The sequence below is a fragment of the Chrysochloris asiatica genome, unplaced genomic scaffold (assembly GCF_000296735.1).
Source record: "Chrysochloris asiatica unplaced genomic scaffold, ChrAsi1.0 scaffold00187, whole genome shotgun sequence".
Classification (NCBI taxonomy): domain Eukaryota; kingdom Metazoa; phylum Chordata; class Mammalia; order Afrosoricida; family Chrysochloridae; genus Chrysochloris; species Chrysochloris asiatica.
The window spans coordinates 3,194,683-3,209,578 of NW_006408705.1; the positions used below are offsets into that span (position 1 = coordinate 3,194,683).

The following is a 14,896-nucleotide window of genomic DNA, read 5'->3' on the forward strand; positions in this document are numbered from 1 at the left end:
AACGCCTCCTCTTTTTCCTGCGAACAGCTGGTAGTTTCGAACTGCTGACCCTGAGGTTAACAGCCCAATTTGTAACCACTACGCTACCAGAGCTCCTTAAAAGACAGAACTGCAAGACTGAAAATAGAGAATCGGAGATACCACTGCAACAAAAAAGATCATAAAGTAAAAAGATGGAATAATGTACTTCCACAGAACTTCCAAAGAAGAGGAAAACAAGTAGATGTTAAGAAAAATAAATAAAACTTAACTGTAACCCAAAAAACTAGACCAAGCCTTATTCTTAGCTCTAGCCCAACCCTTACCCATAACACTAACTCTAGTTCTGACCATAACCTAAAACTGTTAAAAAAAAAAAAAAAGTCCCATATCTAGCCTAGACCTAGCCATAGTCCTAATCCTAACCCTTACTCCTTACTCCTCCCCACCACCCAAAAAACCTAAGCATTGACTTTAAGCTGAGACAGAAGACTATACCAGTGTGTGACCCAGGAAGAAACCATCAATTTACAGATCAGTGTAATAACTGTTATATAGAATCATTATTTAAATGGCCATATAGATACTTCAAGGAGCTCTGGTGGTACCATGGGTTAAACATTTGACTGCTAACTGAACAGTCAGCCGTTCAAACTCACCAGCCTCTCCCAGGAAGAAAGATGAGCTAGTTGTCTTCCATAAAGATTTAGAGTCTTGGAAACCCCAAGGAGAATTTCTTCTCTGTTCTGTAGGGTCACTACGAGGTGGAATCGACTCTACAGCAGTGGATGCATTGTAGAAACTTCTAGCTACATTTAAAACACAAAATCTCTGAATAAAATAGTTATTTTTATTTGCCGTGGAGTTGGTTCCGACTCATAGCGACCCTGTACAGGGTTTCCCAGGCTGTAAATCCTTATGCGAGCAGAAAGCCTCATCTTTCTCCCGTGAAACAGCTGGTAGTTTCCAACTGCTGACCCTGTAGAGGATATATAATAAGTTTTTACTAAACATTCAAAACTACAAGATTTTGTAAAGTAAAACAGTAAGTTTAGTTTAATAATGTATATAATATGTCTGACAATGTGGGTTAATGTACTGGACTATAAGGTCCGTTTGAACTGTAAGGTCAGTGGTTCAAATTCACCAGCTGCTCCTCGGAAACCCTATACATGGTCGCTATGAGTCAGAACTGACTAGACAGCACTTAACAACATATTGTCTTTGCAATGAATTCTATAGTTCTAGAAATAAAATATATAGTTTAATTTTACATATTGTTGTTAAGTGACGTCAAGCCCGTTATGACTCATAGAGACCCTGTATAGGGTTTCTGAGGAGTGACTGGTGACTTTGAACCGCTGACCCTGCAATTCAAATCGACCTTGCGGTCCAATGCATTATCCCACAGTGTCAGCACCACGCCTGGACTCCAAAAACAGAAAGCTGTACTCCTCCCCAGCGTGTCTCTGATTCAGTGCGTAGGCCCTGAGAATGTCCATTCTGACCATCCCATGAGATGCTGCTGCTGCTTGTCCAAGGGCCACACACAAGGCATCAGTGGAGACACTATTCATGGTGGTTGTGTGCCACCAAGTTGGTTCAGACTCATAGGGACCCTGTATAGGGTTTCCGAGGCTGCAAATCTTTACGGGAGCAGAAAGCCTCATCTTTCTCCTGCAGAACAGCTGATAGATTCAAACTGCTGGCCTTGTGGTTGGCAGCCCAGCTCATAATTCACTATGCTATCAGGGCTCCTTGGAGATGATAGATCTGTAGTAAATGATAAACCAGTGTGTGGCACTGTGGGCTAATGCGTCAGACTGCAAAGTCGTTTGAACCTCAAGGTTGGTGGTTCAAGCTCACCAGCACTTCTTGAAAACGATATACAGGGTTGCTATGGGTTGGAATCGACTCGAAGGCACTTAACAACAATAACATCTTAGTTAAGCATGAGAGTTTTAGGCATGAGCTTCAAAGAGCATCAATTTCACATGAGAAGTACAGTGTAGGAAAGTAAAAGGAAAATTGTACATGTAAATTGTGGCATGCACTACAGACATTATATTGATAAAAGCTCTCATTCTCCAGTAAAATGTAGACTTCAGTCTCATTGGCTACTACAAGGACAAGCAAGTTGTTTGCTGGGAAGCCATCAAGGCAAGCAATCAAGGCCCTTCAGGACAAACCCCTCTCCAAAACTGAAAATCAAAGGGAACACACAAGTAGGCATGTAAGCTTGCTGGCAACCATATTGTTCTCCTTGTGAGTGGAAGAGGGGGAAAGGCAGCAATGAAGAAATGTGCTGAGTTTGACCACATTCTGTAGACTCCTGTCGACCTGGAGATGAGAGAAGAGCTGTCAGATGCTGCGTGGCTAACCATCCTTAGCTGTCAAAGGGTCCCTTCCCTAGCATCAGAAGGCAGTGAAGGCAGGGGATTCTCACCTCACCTGTATCAGCAGCTTAAACTGGATTTCTATGTCCACTTCATAAACTGACAAACACATAGCAGGGGCTTAGATACATTTCAGATTATGCACCCCAAATAAATCTGCATTTAAAAAAATTTTTATTGTGAATTGAGTGATAGTGTACAAGGGAGAACATTGGTTTTACACTCATCATTTCATTGCAATGATTACAGTCTCCTCCATGCATCATCATTCAACAGTATTTGCTTCTATTCCCTGTTTTTTATTTGTTTGTCTGTTCATTATTTTCTGTGGTTTCCTTTCTCACAGGGCACCTGGATGATGATGGATTGCCTCATGGGTTCTGCACCGTCACCTACTCCTCTACAGACAGATTTGAGGGAAACTTTGTTCATGGAGAAAAGAATGGACGGGGGAAGTTCTTTTTCTTTGATGGCAGGTAGTACTCAATACTTTTTCAATTATTTGCCGTGGGATAACTAGTCTTTATGTGTGATACCTTAACACTCATGTCAGAACTAGTGTTTTCCACTTTCTGCCTTGAGTTAAAATTTCTTTCACAGAAGGGCTCTTTTGAGGGGGTTGGGGCGGCTGGAGATCATCGGTGGTTCTGCCATAAAATTCTCACCTTCCCTGTAGAAGACCCAAATTCAATTCCCGACCATCCATCTGTATGTCAGCGGAGTTACCAGACTAAAATATGGTGCTGTAAGATAAGCACTGGACTGGTAACCACAAGGTTGACAGTTCAAACCCACGAATCTCTCTTGGAAACCCTGGACAGGGTTGTTACGAGTTGAAAGTGATTTGACGGCGCACAACAACCAGACTAAAATAGACTAGGAAGAAAGGCCTGGGGAATCTACTTCTGAAGATCAGTCATGGGAAACTTGCTGGAGCACAGCAGTCCGATCTACAGTCTGTCTTAGGGATGGCACAGAACCAGGCAGCATTTGTGCCTGGGGTCACCATGAGTCCAGGGCTGACTCATAGGCAGGTAACAACAAGTTACAGGTGTTAATGACTGAAGAACTTTTCTCCTTTGAAAAGAGATGAGATTGAACAGGCCCAGCTTTCCAATAGTGATTTTGAAATCACATCAACTTCGGAAGAAAAGAGTGACCATGTGAATTTTTCAAACATTTAGAGGAATTAAGAATTCATGGAAAAGGCAAGCTGCTTACACAAGATTCTATTCAGGAACTATCTAAACCCTAGAATTTCTTTGAAAAAAGAAATGTCTTACTGGACAGCTGAAGGGTGATTTCAGGGTCTTCCATAGGTGGGGTGGGATGTTTATAAAGATGTTAGCAGTTCCTCAGGCTTTCAATTATCGAATGTAAGGGGAAGAAGAGAGAAAGCAGTAAAAACCCATCCATATTAAAATTTCATTTTATTAATTTTTTTTCAAATAATTTGTTTGTTGATGATGAGAATATACATAGCAAAAGGATACATTAATTCAACAGTTTTGGCATGTACAATTCAGTGCCTTTGATTACATTCTTCAAGTTATGCAACCGCTTTACCCTCCTTTTCTGACTTGTTACTCTTCCTAAATTTCTTTCTAGACTTTCAAGTTGCTATTATCAAATTGGTCTCATACAGATAGGTCTTCAAAGAGCTTATTGCTCAAGTGGACATTCATTACTAGTTAAGTTAAACTAGTGTTTGGTTTTAAGGAGTCGTGGTGTGGGCGAGGTAGGATAAGCACTAGACTGAAAAGTCAGTTTGAACCACAAAGTAGGTGATTCAGGTCACTCCTCGGAAACCGTATACAGGGTCGCTATGAGTTGGATCCAACTTGATGGCAACAACAACAACAAGACTTCAGGGGGTTTTTGGTTTAAGGTTTAAAGATTACCTCATGGTAAAAATTTCAGGAGTTCATCCAGCCTCTGGAAAGACCAGAGTCCAGAATAATTTGAAATTCTGTTCTACATTTTCCCCCTTTTGATCCTGATTCTTTTATTGAATCTTTGATGAAAATGTTCAGTAACCGTAGCTAGGCACCATCCAGTTCTGGTCTCATGGCAAAGGTGGCAGTTGTTCATGAAGACAGTTAGCCACCCGTTCCATATCCTCCTCCTATTCTGACTCTCCTTCCTCAGTTGGTTGCTGCAGGTAAATAGAGACCAATTATGCCTTGGATGGCCACTTACAAATGAACAATTTTATTTTAACTCCAACCTTCTCTTTCCTATTTCCTCCCAACACCTCACCCAACTTTTTTAGCAGATATGCTTACAAATTAATTTTTAAACTGTCAGGACTTTCTTTTGCTCTGTTGTGAGTATCTGATGTGTATCTGAGTCCCATAGAAACCTCGTTGAAAATTTGGTATCAGAGCTTAATAATCTCTATAACCTATCCAGAGGATATCTTTTCCTGCTTGTTTCCACAGCAGTTTTATGTAGAGCACTTTTCTGGAAAGTGTCACTTTTACGTCGTACCATAATTATTTGGAGCCCTGGTGTGACACTGTAGGATCAGCACTGGATCGCAAGTCTGGACAAAACTGCAAGGTTGGCAGTTCAAACTCACTAGTCCCTCCTCAGAAACCCTACACAGGGTCGCTCTGAGTCAGAACTGACTCCATGGCTCTTGTTGTTGTTGTTGTTAGGTGCCATCGAGTCGGTACCAACTCATAGTGACCCATTGGCACTTAGCAACAACATAATTCTTTATTCATTCAACAAATATGTATTTATGTAAATATCTTATTTCCTCTATAGGACAGAGATTTCCTTGAAGACTCTACATCTAATTTATCTTCATTGCTTTTTAGCACTTTTCCTTAATTTGATACTACAAAAATAAGATCTTGCAGAATGTGGGAGCTGGAAGAGCATGTGTAGAATTCATCCAGAAGAATCTACCTCATCCCCATCCATACGGACACATGCTTTCTAAATGGGTTATATGACCAGCTGTGGAACAGCAGAGCAAGATCAAAATCATGTTTGCTCAACTCCTAACCCAGCACTTTGTGCTAAACACAAACCTTATTGTGGGAGCTGAGCTGGCTTTGTCTTACTCTGATTTTCCAAAATGTTGGTCTTTTCCTTGTGAGTCAAGACTTTTCTTCAAGGAAAAAAAAAAAAAAGCTAAAATCCTTGAAGATAGTTATATAAACAAACGGATCTTTTCAAAGAATAAGTTTCAATGTTGCTTGTACAAAAGATTCAGAATTTATCCAAAGGCAGGCAGCCAAAAATATGTCTATAAGTCAACTTGTAGATGCCTTCTATTTTTAGCCTACATCATCCTTTAGGAACATTAGAAAAGTATTTCCCAATTTTTTTCATGTCATACACAGCACACTTGAAAATTGATATCGTTTGTCCCCTGGGCCAGAGTAAATAGCTCCCATGACTCTGACAGCCCCATTACCTTGTCCAACTGTCCAGAAGGGAATTGATACCTTCCTGCACCAGTGACCTGTAAGCTGTGTCTGGTACACCAGAGTAATGGGCTCCCCAATTTAAAAGTTCTGGGCTGGAAAATGTGGCAAGAAAGAAGAGAACATTTTTCTGGTAGTCATTGGCAACAGTACTTCCAGCTGGTTACAGAGCCTTCTCAGGGCCATTCCACTGGTAATCAGGATGAGTCGGTGCCTTTTACCTTCTTCTTGCCAGGTGTTAAAGAGCATCTAAGTGATTTGGAAGACACTCCTCAGATTTTTCTTTATGGAAACCGAGTCTGAACAGATTCCATTTTCTTCTCTGTCTTGAACAAGTCCATATTTCCCATTGACCATTGGTCTTCTAACTATATTTTCATAAACTGAATAGGATGTTGACAAACATGTAGGTAGAAACCTTATCTAACGTGATACTGTTTATTAAAACATGATGGTGAAGTTCAAAAGCAAAGCTTTAAATCTGATAGTTTGACGGATGGTAATCAAAGTGGAGTGACTTTTTAAGGAAATAGTCTAGGAGGTTTGGTTTAGCATAGTGTCAGTCACTGGCTTGCTTCACAGACCTGATATACAGACAGATGATTAATGAGTGAGAGCAAGCTTACAAACCTGTGTGCCAAGAATGAATTAGAAGTTCAGACTTCATTACTGTGTCTATCACATCCACCAGGAAAAAGGTGGTGAGTGCCTGAGAACACACCAACATACAATCATCTGTTAAATACAAAGACACCACAATGTTTCGGAGAAAACAGACAATTTCAACTTACACGAAGAAACAAGACAGAGTGCCTCAAGCAAATGACTAAACTATAGAGTCAGAAAATATAATACCAGAAATGGAATCAGAATTACTTCATAAGTAATTTAAAAGAATGTTATTCAGGTACCTTCAGTGAACAGAAAGATCAATGAAAGCAAGGAATAATTCAGGAAAATAATATAAAAATAAATGAAAAATTGGAAACCATACAAAAATAGCAATTAGAAAGTCAGAAAATTAATACTGAGACTTCAGAAATAGATAATACATTGAAAGGACAAAGTAGAATTAATGGAAGGCTGAATCAGTGAAGTTGAAGATAATTCTCTCAATACTCATCTTCAAGAGGAACAATCAGAAAAAATCATTTAAAAATCCAAAGAGAGCTTAGAATTCATGTGGGACACTATCTAAAAGAATAACTTAAATGTGATTGGAATGCCATAAGTGCCATTGATTTGGCTCCGATGCATAGTAGCCCGTGTAGGATTTCTGAAGAGCCATTGGTAAGTTTGAACCGCTAACTTTGCAGTTCAAACTGACCTTATCCTACAGCACCACACCAGGACTCCAGAATAGGAAGAGACAAATAAAACCATATAGAAAATTGTCCAAGAGTTTCTGGAAGAAAACTTTCCTAACATGAAAAATGAGAAGATAGCAATTCAAGAAATTAAACGAACTCTAAGCAGGACCGATCCCAAAAGAAAATCACCAAAACATATTATAATCAAACTTTTTAAAACCAGAACAAGGAAAACATCCTGAGAGCAGCTCAGGAAAAATGAAAAGTTACCTCAAAGGAGAACTAATAAAACTAAGCTCTTGATTTCTTGCAGAAACCATGAAAGCAGAAACAATGGGATGACATATATAAACTCTGCAAGAAGAAAATTGCCCACCAAGAAAACATACACCCACCAAAATTGTCCATCAAATGTGACGGCAAAAGTAGGACATTTACAGATAAACAGAAAGTAAAAGGATTTGCAAAAACCAGACAAACCTTAAAAAATATATTTAAGGGAGTTTTTGGACACAGAACCAACAGCAGACAACTTGAGACTAACATACTTGACAATATCACCCAGAACTCAGCCCAAATTTAGAAGTATTCAAAGTAAAACAAACCTAGAAGAATAAAGATAAGAAACCAGAGATACCAGTTTGTAACAACAACAAACCATGAAGTTAAAAAAAAGGGAATAATGTAGCTCTGTGTCCTGGTGTAGCGCTGTGGGTTAATGCGCCAGACTGCAAAGCCATTTGAACCATGAGGTTGGTGGTTCAAGCTCACCAGTCACTCCTTGGAAAACCTATACAGGGTCTCTATGGGTCGGAACCAACTTGATGGCACTTAACAACAACAACATACAGAACTTCCAAATGAAGGAGAAATCAAGTAGATATCAAGAAAAATTAAATTAAAAAAATAAACCTAACTGTAACTCTAAAAGTAAACCAAGCTTTTAATCCTAGCCCTAGCCCAATCCCTACCCTTAACATTAACCCTAGTCTTTACCATAATACCAACCCTAACACTAAATGAAGTCCTAGGCATTGCCTAGACCTAGCCATAAGGAGCTCTGGTAGCGTAGTGGTTACGAATTGGGCTGCGAACCTTAAGGTCAGTGGTTCGAAACTACCAGCCGTTCCACGGGAGAAAGATGAGGCTTTCTACTCCCGTAAAGATTTACACCCTCGGTCACTGGCTTGTGTGCCGTAACTAGAAAAAGCAGAACATGTGACCAGATGGAAGCTTTAGGTCAATAACTGTCCATGGGATAAAAATAAGTTTCTTGACTTTTTTTTTTCCTTTTTAAGGTACCAATTCACTAATTTTTATGCCCACCACTAAAACATCTGTAGAGATATGGTCAAATGGTAGAATCAAAGTATTAGCAAGGACCTCAAAATGTTATCTTTTTTAATCTTCTTCAGATAGGTAGTGGCTAATACCTTGGAGGAGTCCTGGTGTGGCACTGTGGGTTAATGTGCTAGACTGCAAAGTCAGTTTGAACTGCAAGGTCAGCAGTTCAAGCTCACCAGCCACTTCTTGGAAATCCTATACAAGTCGCTACGGGTTGGAACCGACTCGGTGGCACTCAACAACAACAACAACAATACCTTGAAGGAGTCCCTGGGTGTTGTAAACAGTTAACACTCTCAGCTGCTATCTGAAAAGTTGGGGGCTCCGGTCCACCCAAAGGTACCTTGAAAGAAAGTCCTGGACATCTACTTTCCCCAAATCAGCCACTGATATATAAGGGATTGAAAGAGAATATTTGCATTTGAATATTTACCTTTGCTACAAAGGTAAATGTGAGAGCATGGTGGTGGTGGTAGTTACGTGCCGTGGAGTCAGTTCCAACTCATAGTGACCCTGTATAGGGTTTCCGAGGCTGTAAATCTTTATGGGAACAGAAAGCCCCATCTTTCTCCCATGGAACAGCTGGTAGTTTTGGACTGCTGGCCGTGAGATTAGCAAAAACCTCTTAGATATTATCAAACATCTTAAGGCAATGAATTGCTGGGTGTGGGGGCTCAGGACCATAGTCTCAGGGGACATCATGGTCAATTGGCACAACATAGTCCACAAAGACAATGTTCTACATCCCACTTTGGAAAGTAGTGACTGGGATCTTAAAAGCTCATGAGCAGCCATCTAAGGTGCAACTATTGGTCTCTCCATGTGAGAAGAAAGAAGAGTGATGAAAATTTGAAGATGCTTGAAATCATCTAGTTCAGTGGACCAGTGGAGTAAGTGAACATTAATCACCATGGCTTTGAGACCAGAAGAACTAGATGGTGCCTTGCTACTACTACCAACTACTCTGAAAGGGATCACATTAGGAGGTCCTGGGCAGAGTGGGAGCAAATGTGGAAAAAAACTCGAATTTTTTTTTTTTAAAGACCATGTTTACTGGTCATAAAGAGACTGGAGGAACCCCAGACTATGGCCCTCCACCACCCTTCACGTCTGAAATGGAACTCACCCTCGTGGCCCAATTTTCAGCCAAGCAATAAATAGGAATGTAGAGTGGACAACACTAGTAAGGTATACTTACCATGGAATGGTCAACAATTCAAGATCCAAAGGACAACATTTACCTAAGACAAAGTTGAGAAGGGATGGGAAGGAGGGTGGAATGAAAGTAGGAACCCCAGGAAAGAAATGGGATAATTGTTCCATGGAGGGAATTGCAATCATTAAGATGAAACAAAGTATGTGATTCATTGAATGTAAAACTGATGATCTCTGTAAACCTTCATTCAATTAACAATAAGAAGTTTTTTAAAAAAGCAGCTACTGAAAACCCTTGTGGAGCATAGTTTGCTCTGATACACATGGGGTCTCCTTGAGTCTGTATCGTCTCAAAGGCAACTGGGAAAATACTTTGAGGGAGCAAAGGTCAGTATCATTGCTTTACTAAAAATAAAGTAATGTGGTAGCCATCTCTCAAAAGGATCTTATCATCTTCTTTCCTAAATCCTAGCATAGGAGTTACGAATTGGGCTGCTAACCTCAAGGTCAGCAGTTCGAAACTACCAGCTGTTCCGCGGGAGAAAGATGAGGCTTTCTGCTCCCGTAAAGATATTTGTTGTTGTGTTGTTCCTCGGAAATCCTGTACAGGGTCACTATGAGTCAGAACCAACTCCACGACACATAACCACCACCACCATACTGATCCTCATATAAGATTTCTGCTGAAAGAATTTGCTGTAAAAATTAGTGAGATGGTCTTTTGACTGAACAAAGACCATGGGATCCAGTAAGTCTTGCTAAAGAGATGTGGGGCTTGTCTATGGAGATGTCGGTTCTTTCTGTTGACCTTTATATATAATTGTCTACTCATTTTTTCCCTCCACTAGACCATTACCCCCAGGTTTTAGGGTCTGATTTGTTGGGCAAAATAAAGCAGGAACCCTATCCATTTACCACCAGTCAGTAGTCTTTATTTTAGAATAATTCCCCCAAGTCAGAAAGTAAAAGTATGAAATAGTAGGTGAGGAAACAGAAAGTTTCTAGTAGCACTTGTTGTTGTTGTTGTTAAGTGCCGTTGAGTTGGGTCCGACCCATAGCGACCCTGTACAGGGTTTCCGAGGGTGTAAATCTTTACGGGAGTAGAAAGCCTCATCTTTCTCCTGCGGAGCGGCTGGTAGTTTCGAACTTAAGAAGTTGTTAAACCTGTAGTACTGCTTTCTGCCCCTCCCACAACGGGTTTGTTTGCAGTTGTGGGAATCTGTGTTTGAAAAGACAGAAGGGAAATCTGTAATGTGTCATGACACAAGACTGGTCTGAAACATGCTAATCTTAAATTAATAATCTGACCCTATGTGTGTGGTTTAGGAGAAGATTCCAAACAATGATGACTTCATATCCAAAAAATTCTAGAATTTATTTTTTACCCTTGTCATACAAAACCAAGCCAAAGCCACTTTCATCATTTCTGACTCATAACAACTCTATAAAAGTAGGACAGCCCCATAGAGTCTCCAAGTCTACAAACCTTTATGGAAGCACATAAATGCCACATCTTTCTCCCATGGAGCAGCTGGGTTTAAATCACCAATGTTTTTGTAAGCAGCCAAGCACTTTAACTACTGCACTACCAGACTCTTTGACATAGACTATGACAAATCTGAATAGGAATTTTAAACATCCAGAGCAACAGGAGAAATGGCCCTGCTAATTAAAAAAGAAAGGGAAAAAAAGGTACCTACTTGTAAGCAGGACATTAAAATATTTTTTTTTAGTTGTAAATGTAATAAAATCTTTGTGGAATAAAAACACCAAGAAATAGAAAAATATAAAAAGTAAAAGTGGTCTATTTTTAAACTTTTTTCACCATGTCACAGAGGTAAAACCATTATTGACAGAGAATGTAAGCATCTCAATTAAATAAATTTGAGGTTTGAAGTGCTGTCAAGTCGATTCTGACCCATAGCGACCCTGTATAGAGTTTCCAAGGAGCAGCTGGTGAGCTTGAACCACTGATTTTGCAGTTCAGACGACTTTGCAGTCTGACGCATTAGCCCATAACACCACATCAGGACTCCAAATTTGAGGTAGACATAGCAAATATCTATTTCTGTTGTTAGCTGCCCTTGAGTTGGTTTTTACAATCAGTGAATGGGTGCACACAACTTCTCTCAGTAATTCATTTGTCTGAGTCTCGTTGTTGTTGTTGTTAAGTGCCATTGAGTTAGTTTCGACCCCTAGCAGCCCTGCATAGGGTTTCCGAAGAGTGACTGGTGAGCTTGAACCACCAACCCTGTGGTTCAAACTGACCTTGTAGTCCAGTGCCTTAAAAAAAAAAAAAAATCCTATTGAAACTGGTTAAATTCAAGACAGAGACGTCAGCTCAGAAGGTTATGGTGACTGTTTTGGGGACTCCAAAAGGGTAATCTTAATAGATTTTCTCATAGGATTCAGGACCATCACAGGGGCTTTTTATAAAAAAAAGTAAAAAAAACTGCATTGGTGAGAAAAGGGCCAGGAAAGTTGTGCTGAGGAATTTCTTTCCATAACAGTGTACCTGTTCATTCTTCAAGAGTAGCAAGGGCTGCCCTGTAAGAATTCTATTGGGAAACCTTACCTATCTACACTCTATCCTTGATCTTGCCCTTGAGACTTAAGTTTCCAAAACTCAAATGAACAAGATTTGAGTTCCCCAAGGATGCCAAAACTGCCATCAATCGAAGAGCATAGAAATCTTCAGCGAAGGGTTAAAGAGATGAAAACACACATTAGAAATATAAGACCAGGTGGAGGAGATGTCAAGAAACAATAGCTACACCTTTTCATACTTTTGTTTAATAAAGGCTGCTATGATTTTTTTGTAGCAAAACTTTTTTTACTTACCCCCCTACATTACCTGAAAGCACTATAGTGCTCAATTCAATTCATTTCTCACACCTTGGAGGAGTTAAAGTTTCTGGCTTAAAATAATTCTACCAGATGGTTTGTGTCTTCTGGTTGTTCATTTGTACTTAAGTTTGTAATATTTTAAGAGATAATATATATAGTCATATAGAATAATTCCTAAAACTATGTTTTAATTCTGAATCACAATTTAATTTGATCAAATATGGAAATATAAGATAAATTATGATTTATTTCTTAATTTTCCTCTTGGTTTTTGAGGAACAGTTTAGGCCTCATCAGGGTTGTTGTTAAGTGCCGTCGAGTTGGTTCCAGCTCATAGCAAACCTGTATAGGGTTTCAGAGGAGTGGCTGGTGAGTTTGAACTCTTAGCCTTGTGGTTCAAACCGACCTTGCTGTCCAGAGCTGCATCAGGGTAGAGACCACAAAACTTTCTAGCTTTCCAAACAATGAAGAAAAAAGTCAAAACTGTTAAGTCTCTTAGGAACAATTTTGGGTCTTCAGACAGTAGAGGGAATTTTTAAGTGAAAATATAGTAGCATTTGAATAGGATACAGACATACAAGTCTAGGTAAAGACTTGTGAAAACTCTCCATTTATTTGTAAGACAGATTTTCTAACTTATTACTAGAAATTGAAGTCTAAGTACAAGAGCTGGGATAAAACAGATACAGTCTGTGTATGTGTAGAGGAGGTACCCTAGTGGCACAATGGATAAGCACTTGGACACATAAAGTTTGGAGGTTCGATCCCACCAGTCTCTCTTCAGGACAAAGATATGGCAGCCTGCTTCTGTAAAGATTTAAGCCTTGGAAACCCTATGGGGCAGTTCTACTCTATACTATAATATCACTGTGAGCCAGAATAAACTGGATGGAATGCCCCACCAGAAGTCCTATAGAGTATATGTTGTTGTTGTTGAATGCTGTTGAGTCAGTTCTGACTTATAACCACCCTGCATAGGGTTTCCAAGGAGCAGGTGGTGAGTTTGAACTACTGATCTTGTGGTTCAAACCAACTTTGTGGTCAAGTGCTTATCCTACAGAGCCACTCCACACGTGTGTGCAGAGAAAGAAATGTAATTGACACAGATGTTGCTTGCTTTTTTTAAGCAATAGAATTGGAGGTGGTTATTTTAAGTTTCTTTGGCTACCTAATTCAGTGTTTCATAACTGATTTCCTGAACCTATGTTTAAGCTTACCATCATATACATGAATGTACATGCTTAATAATAGCTATCATTTATTTAAGCAACCACTTTATGCCAGACCATAGTCTAAGCACTTGATACATGCTAACCCATTGAATTTTTTATAGTAACCGTATAATTACCTCCAGTTTACACATGAAGAAAAGAAGCAGATTTAAAAGCTTCCCCACCTTGCAAACTTGGGTGGTGGCAGTTGTGTGCCATTAACTCAGTTCCGCTTCACAGTGACCCTGTATAGGATTTCTGAGGTTGTAAATCTTTATGGGAGTAGAAAGTCTTATCTTTCTCCCTCAGAGCAACTGGTAGATTTGAACTGCTGACCTTGCAGTTAGCAGCTTATCTCATAATCCACTATGCTACCAGGGCTCCTTTTGCAAACTGTGTTGCTGTTGTTAAGTGCCATCGAGTCAGTTCTGACCCACAGTGACCCTGTATAGAGTTTCTGAGGAGTGGCTGGTGAATTTGAAGTGCCGGCCTTGTGGTTCAAACCAACTTTGTGGTCAACTGTTTATCCTACAGCCAAACTTGAATATTATTGTTGCATTCATTCTCTATCATATCTTCTCAAAACAAAATCATCACAAATTCTATTTCCATTCTTTGTTTGTTGTTGTTGTTAAGTGGAGTCAGTTTTCATTCATAGTGACCCTGTATATAAGGTTTCCAAGGTTTTAAATCTTCACAGGAGCAGAAAGCCTCATCTTTCTTCCATGGAGCAGCTGGCAGGCTTGAACCAAGAACCTTGTGGTTCTCAGTCCAGTGCTTTTGCATGCAGCCACCATGCTATTTTGTTTAGGAAATACCAACTGAAGACATGCTATGTGTATATTGTAAGGGAGGGATACACAGATGCATAATATCTCATTCATTCCTATAAGGTTTTACTATCTAATTTGAAAAATAGGACAACATCAAAAAGGACATAAAGTGTCCTGTAATACTCAGTTCCCATGAGTAGTAGGGAATGTAGGCTACAGAGGATGGGGTAGATTTGGGGGTACATATGCCTTTTTCTGGTGCTGTGAATTAGGCATTGGGCTGTTAACTGCAATGTCAATAGTTCAAACATACCAGCTGCTCCTTGGGAAAAAGATTAGGCTATCTTCTCCCAAAAAGGTTTACAGTCTTAGAAACCCTACACAGCGTTGTTAAGAATTGTCTTGATGGCAGTAAGCTTTGGATTTTATATGTATATGTTG

General features: G+C 39.7%; 1 protein-coding gene across 1 annotated transcript in view; it reads left to right on the forward strand.

Moving 5' to 3' along the window:
* Positions 1-14,896, forward strand: part of SETD7 (SET domain containing (lysine methyltransferase) 7) — a 56,322-nt gene that overhangs the window by 12,240 nt on the left and 29,186 nt on the right. Inside the window, exon 2 of the mRNA XM_006872223.1 lies at positions 2,722-2,851. Within this exon, the coding sequence (XP_006872285.1) occupies positions 2,722-2,851 (130 nt within the window). The remainder of the gene's footprint in view (positions 1-2,721; positions 2,852-14,896) is intronic.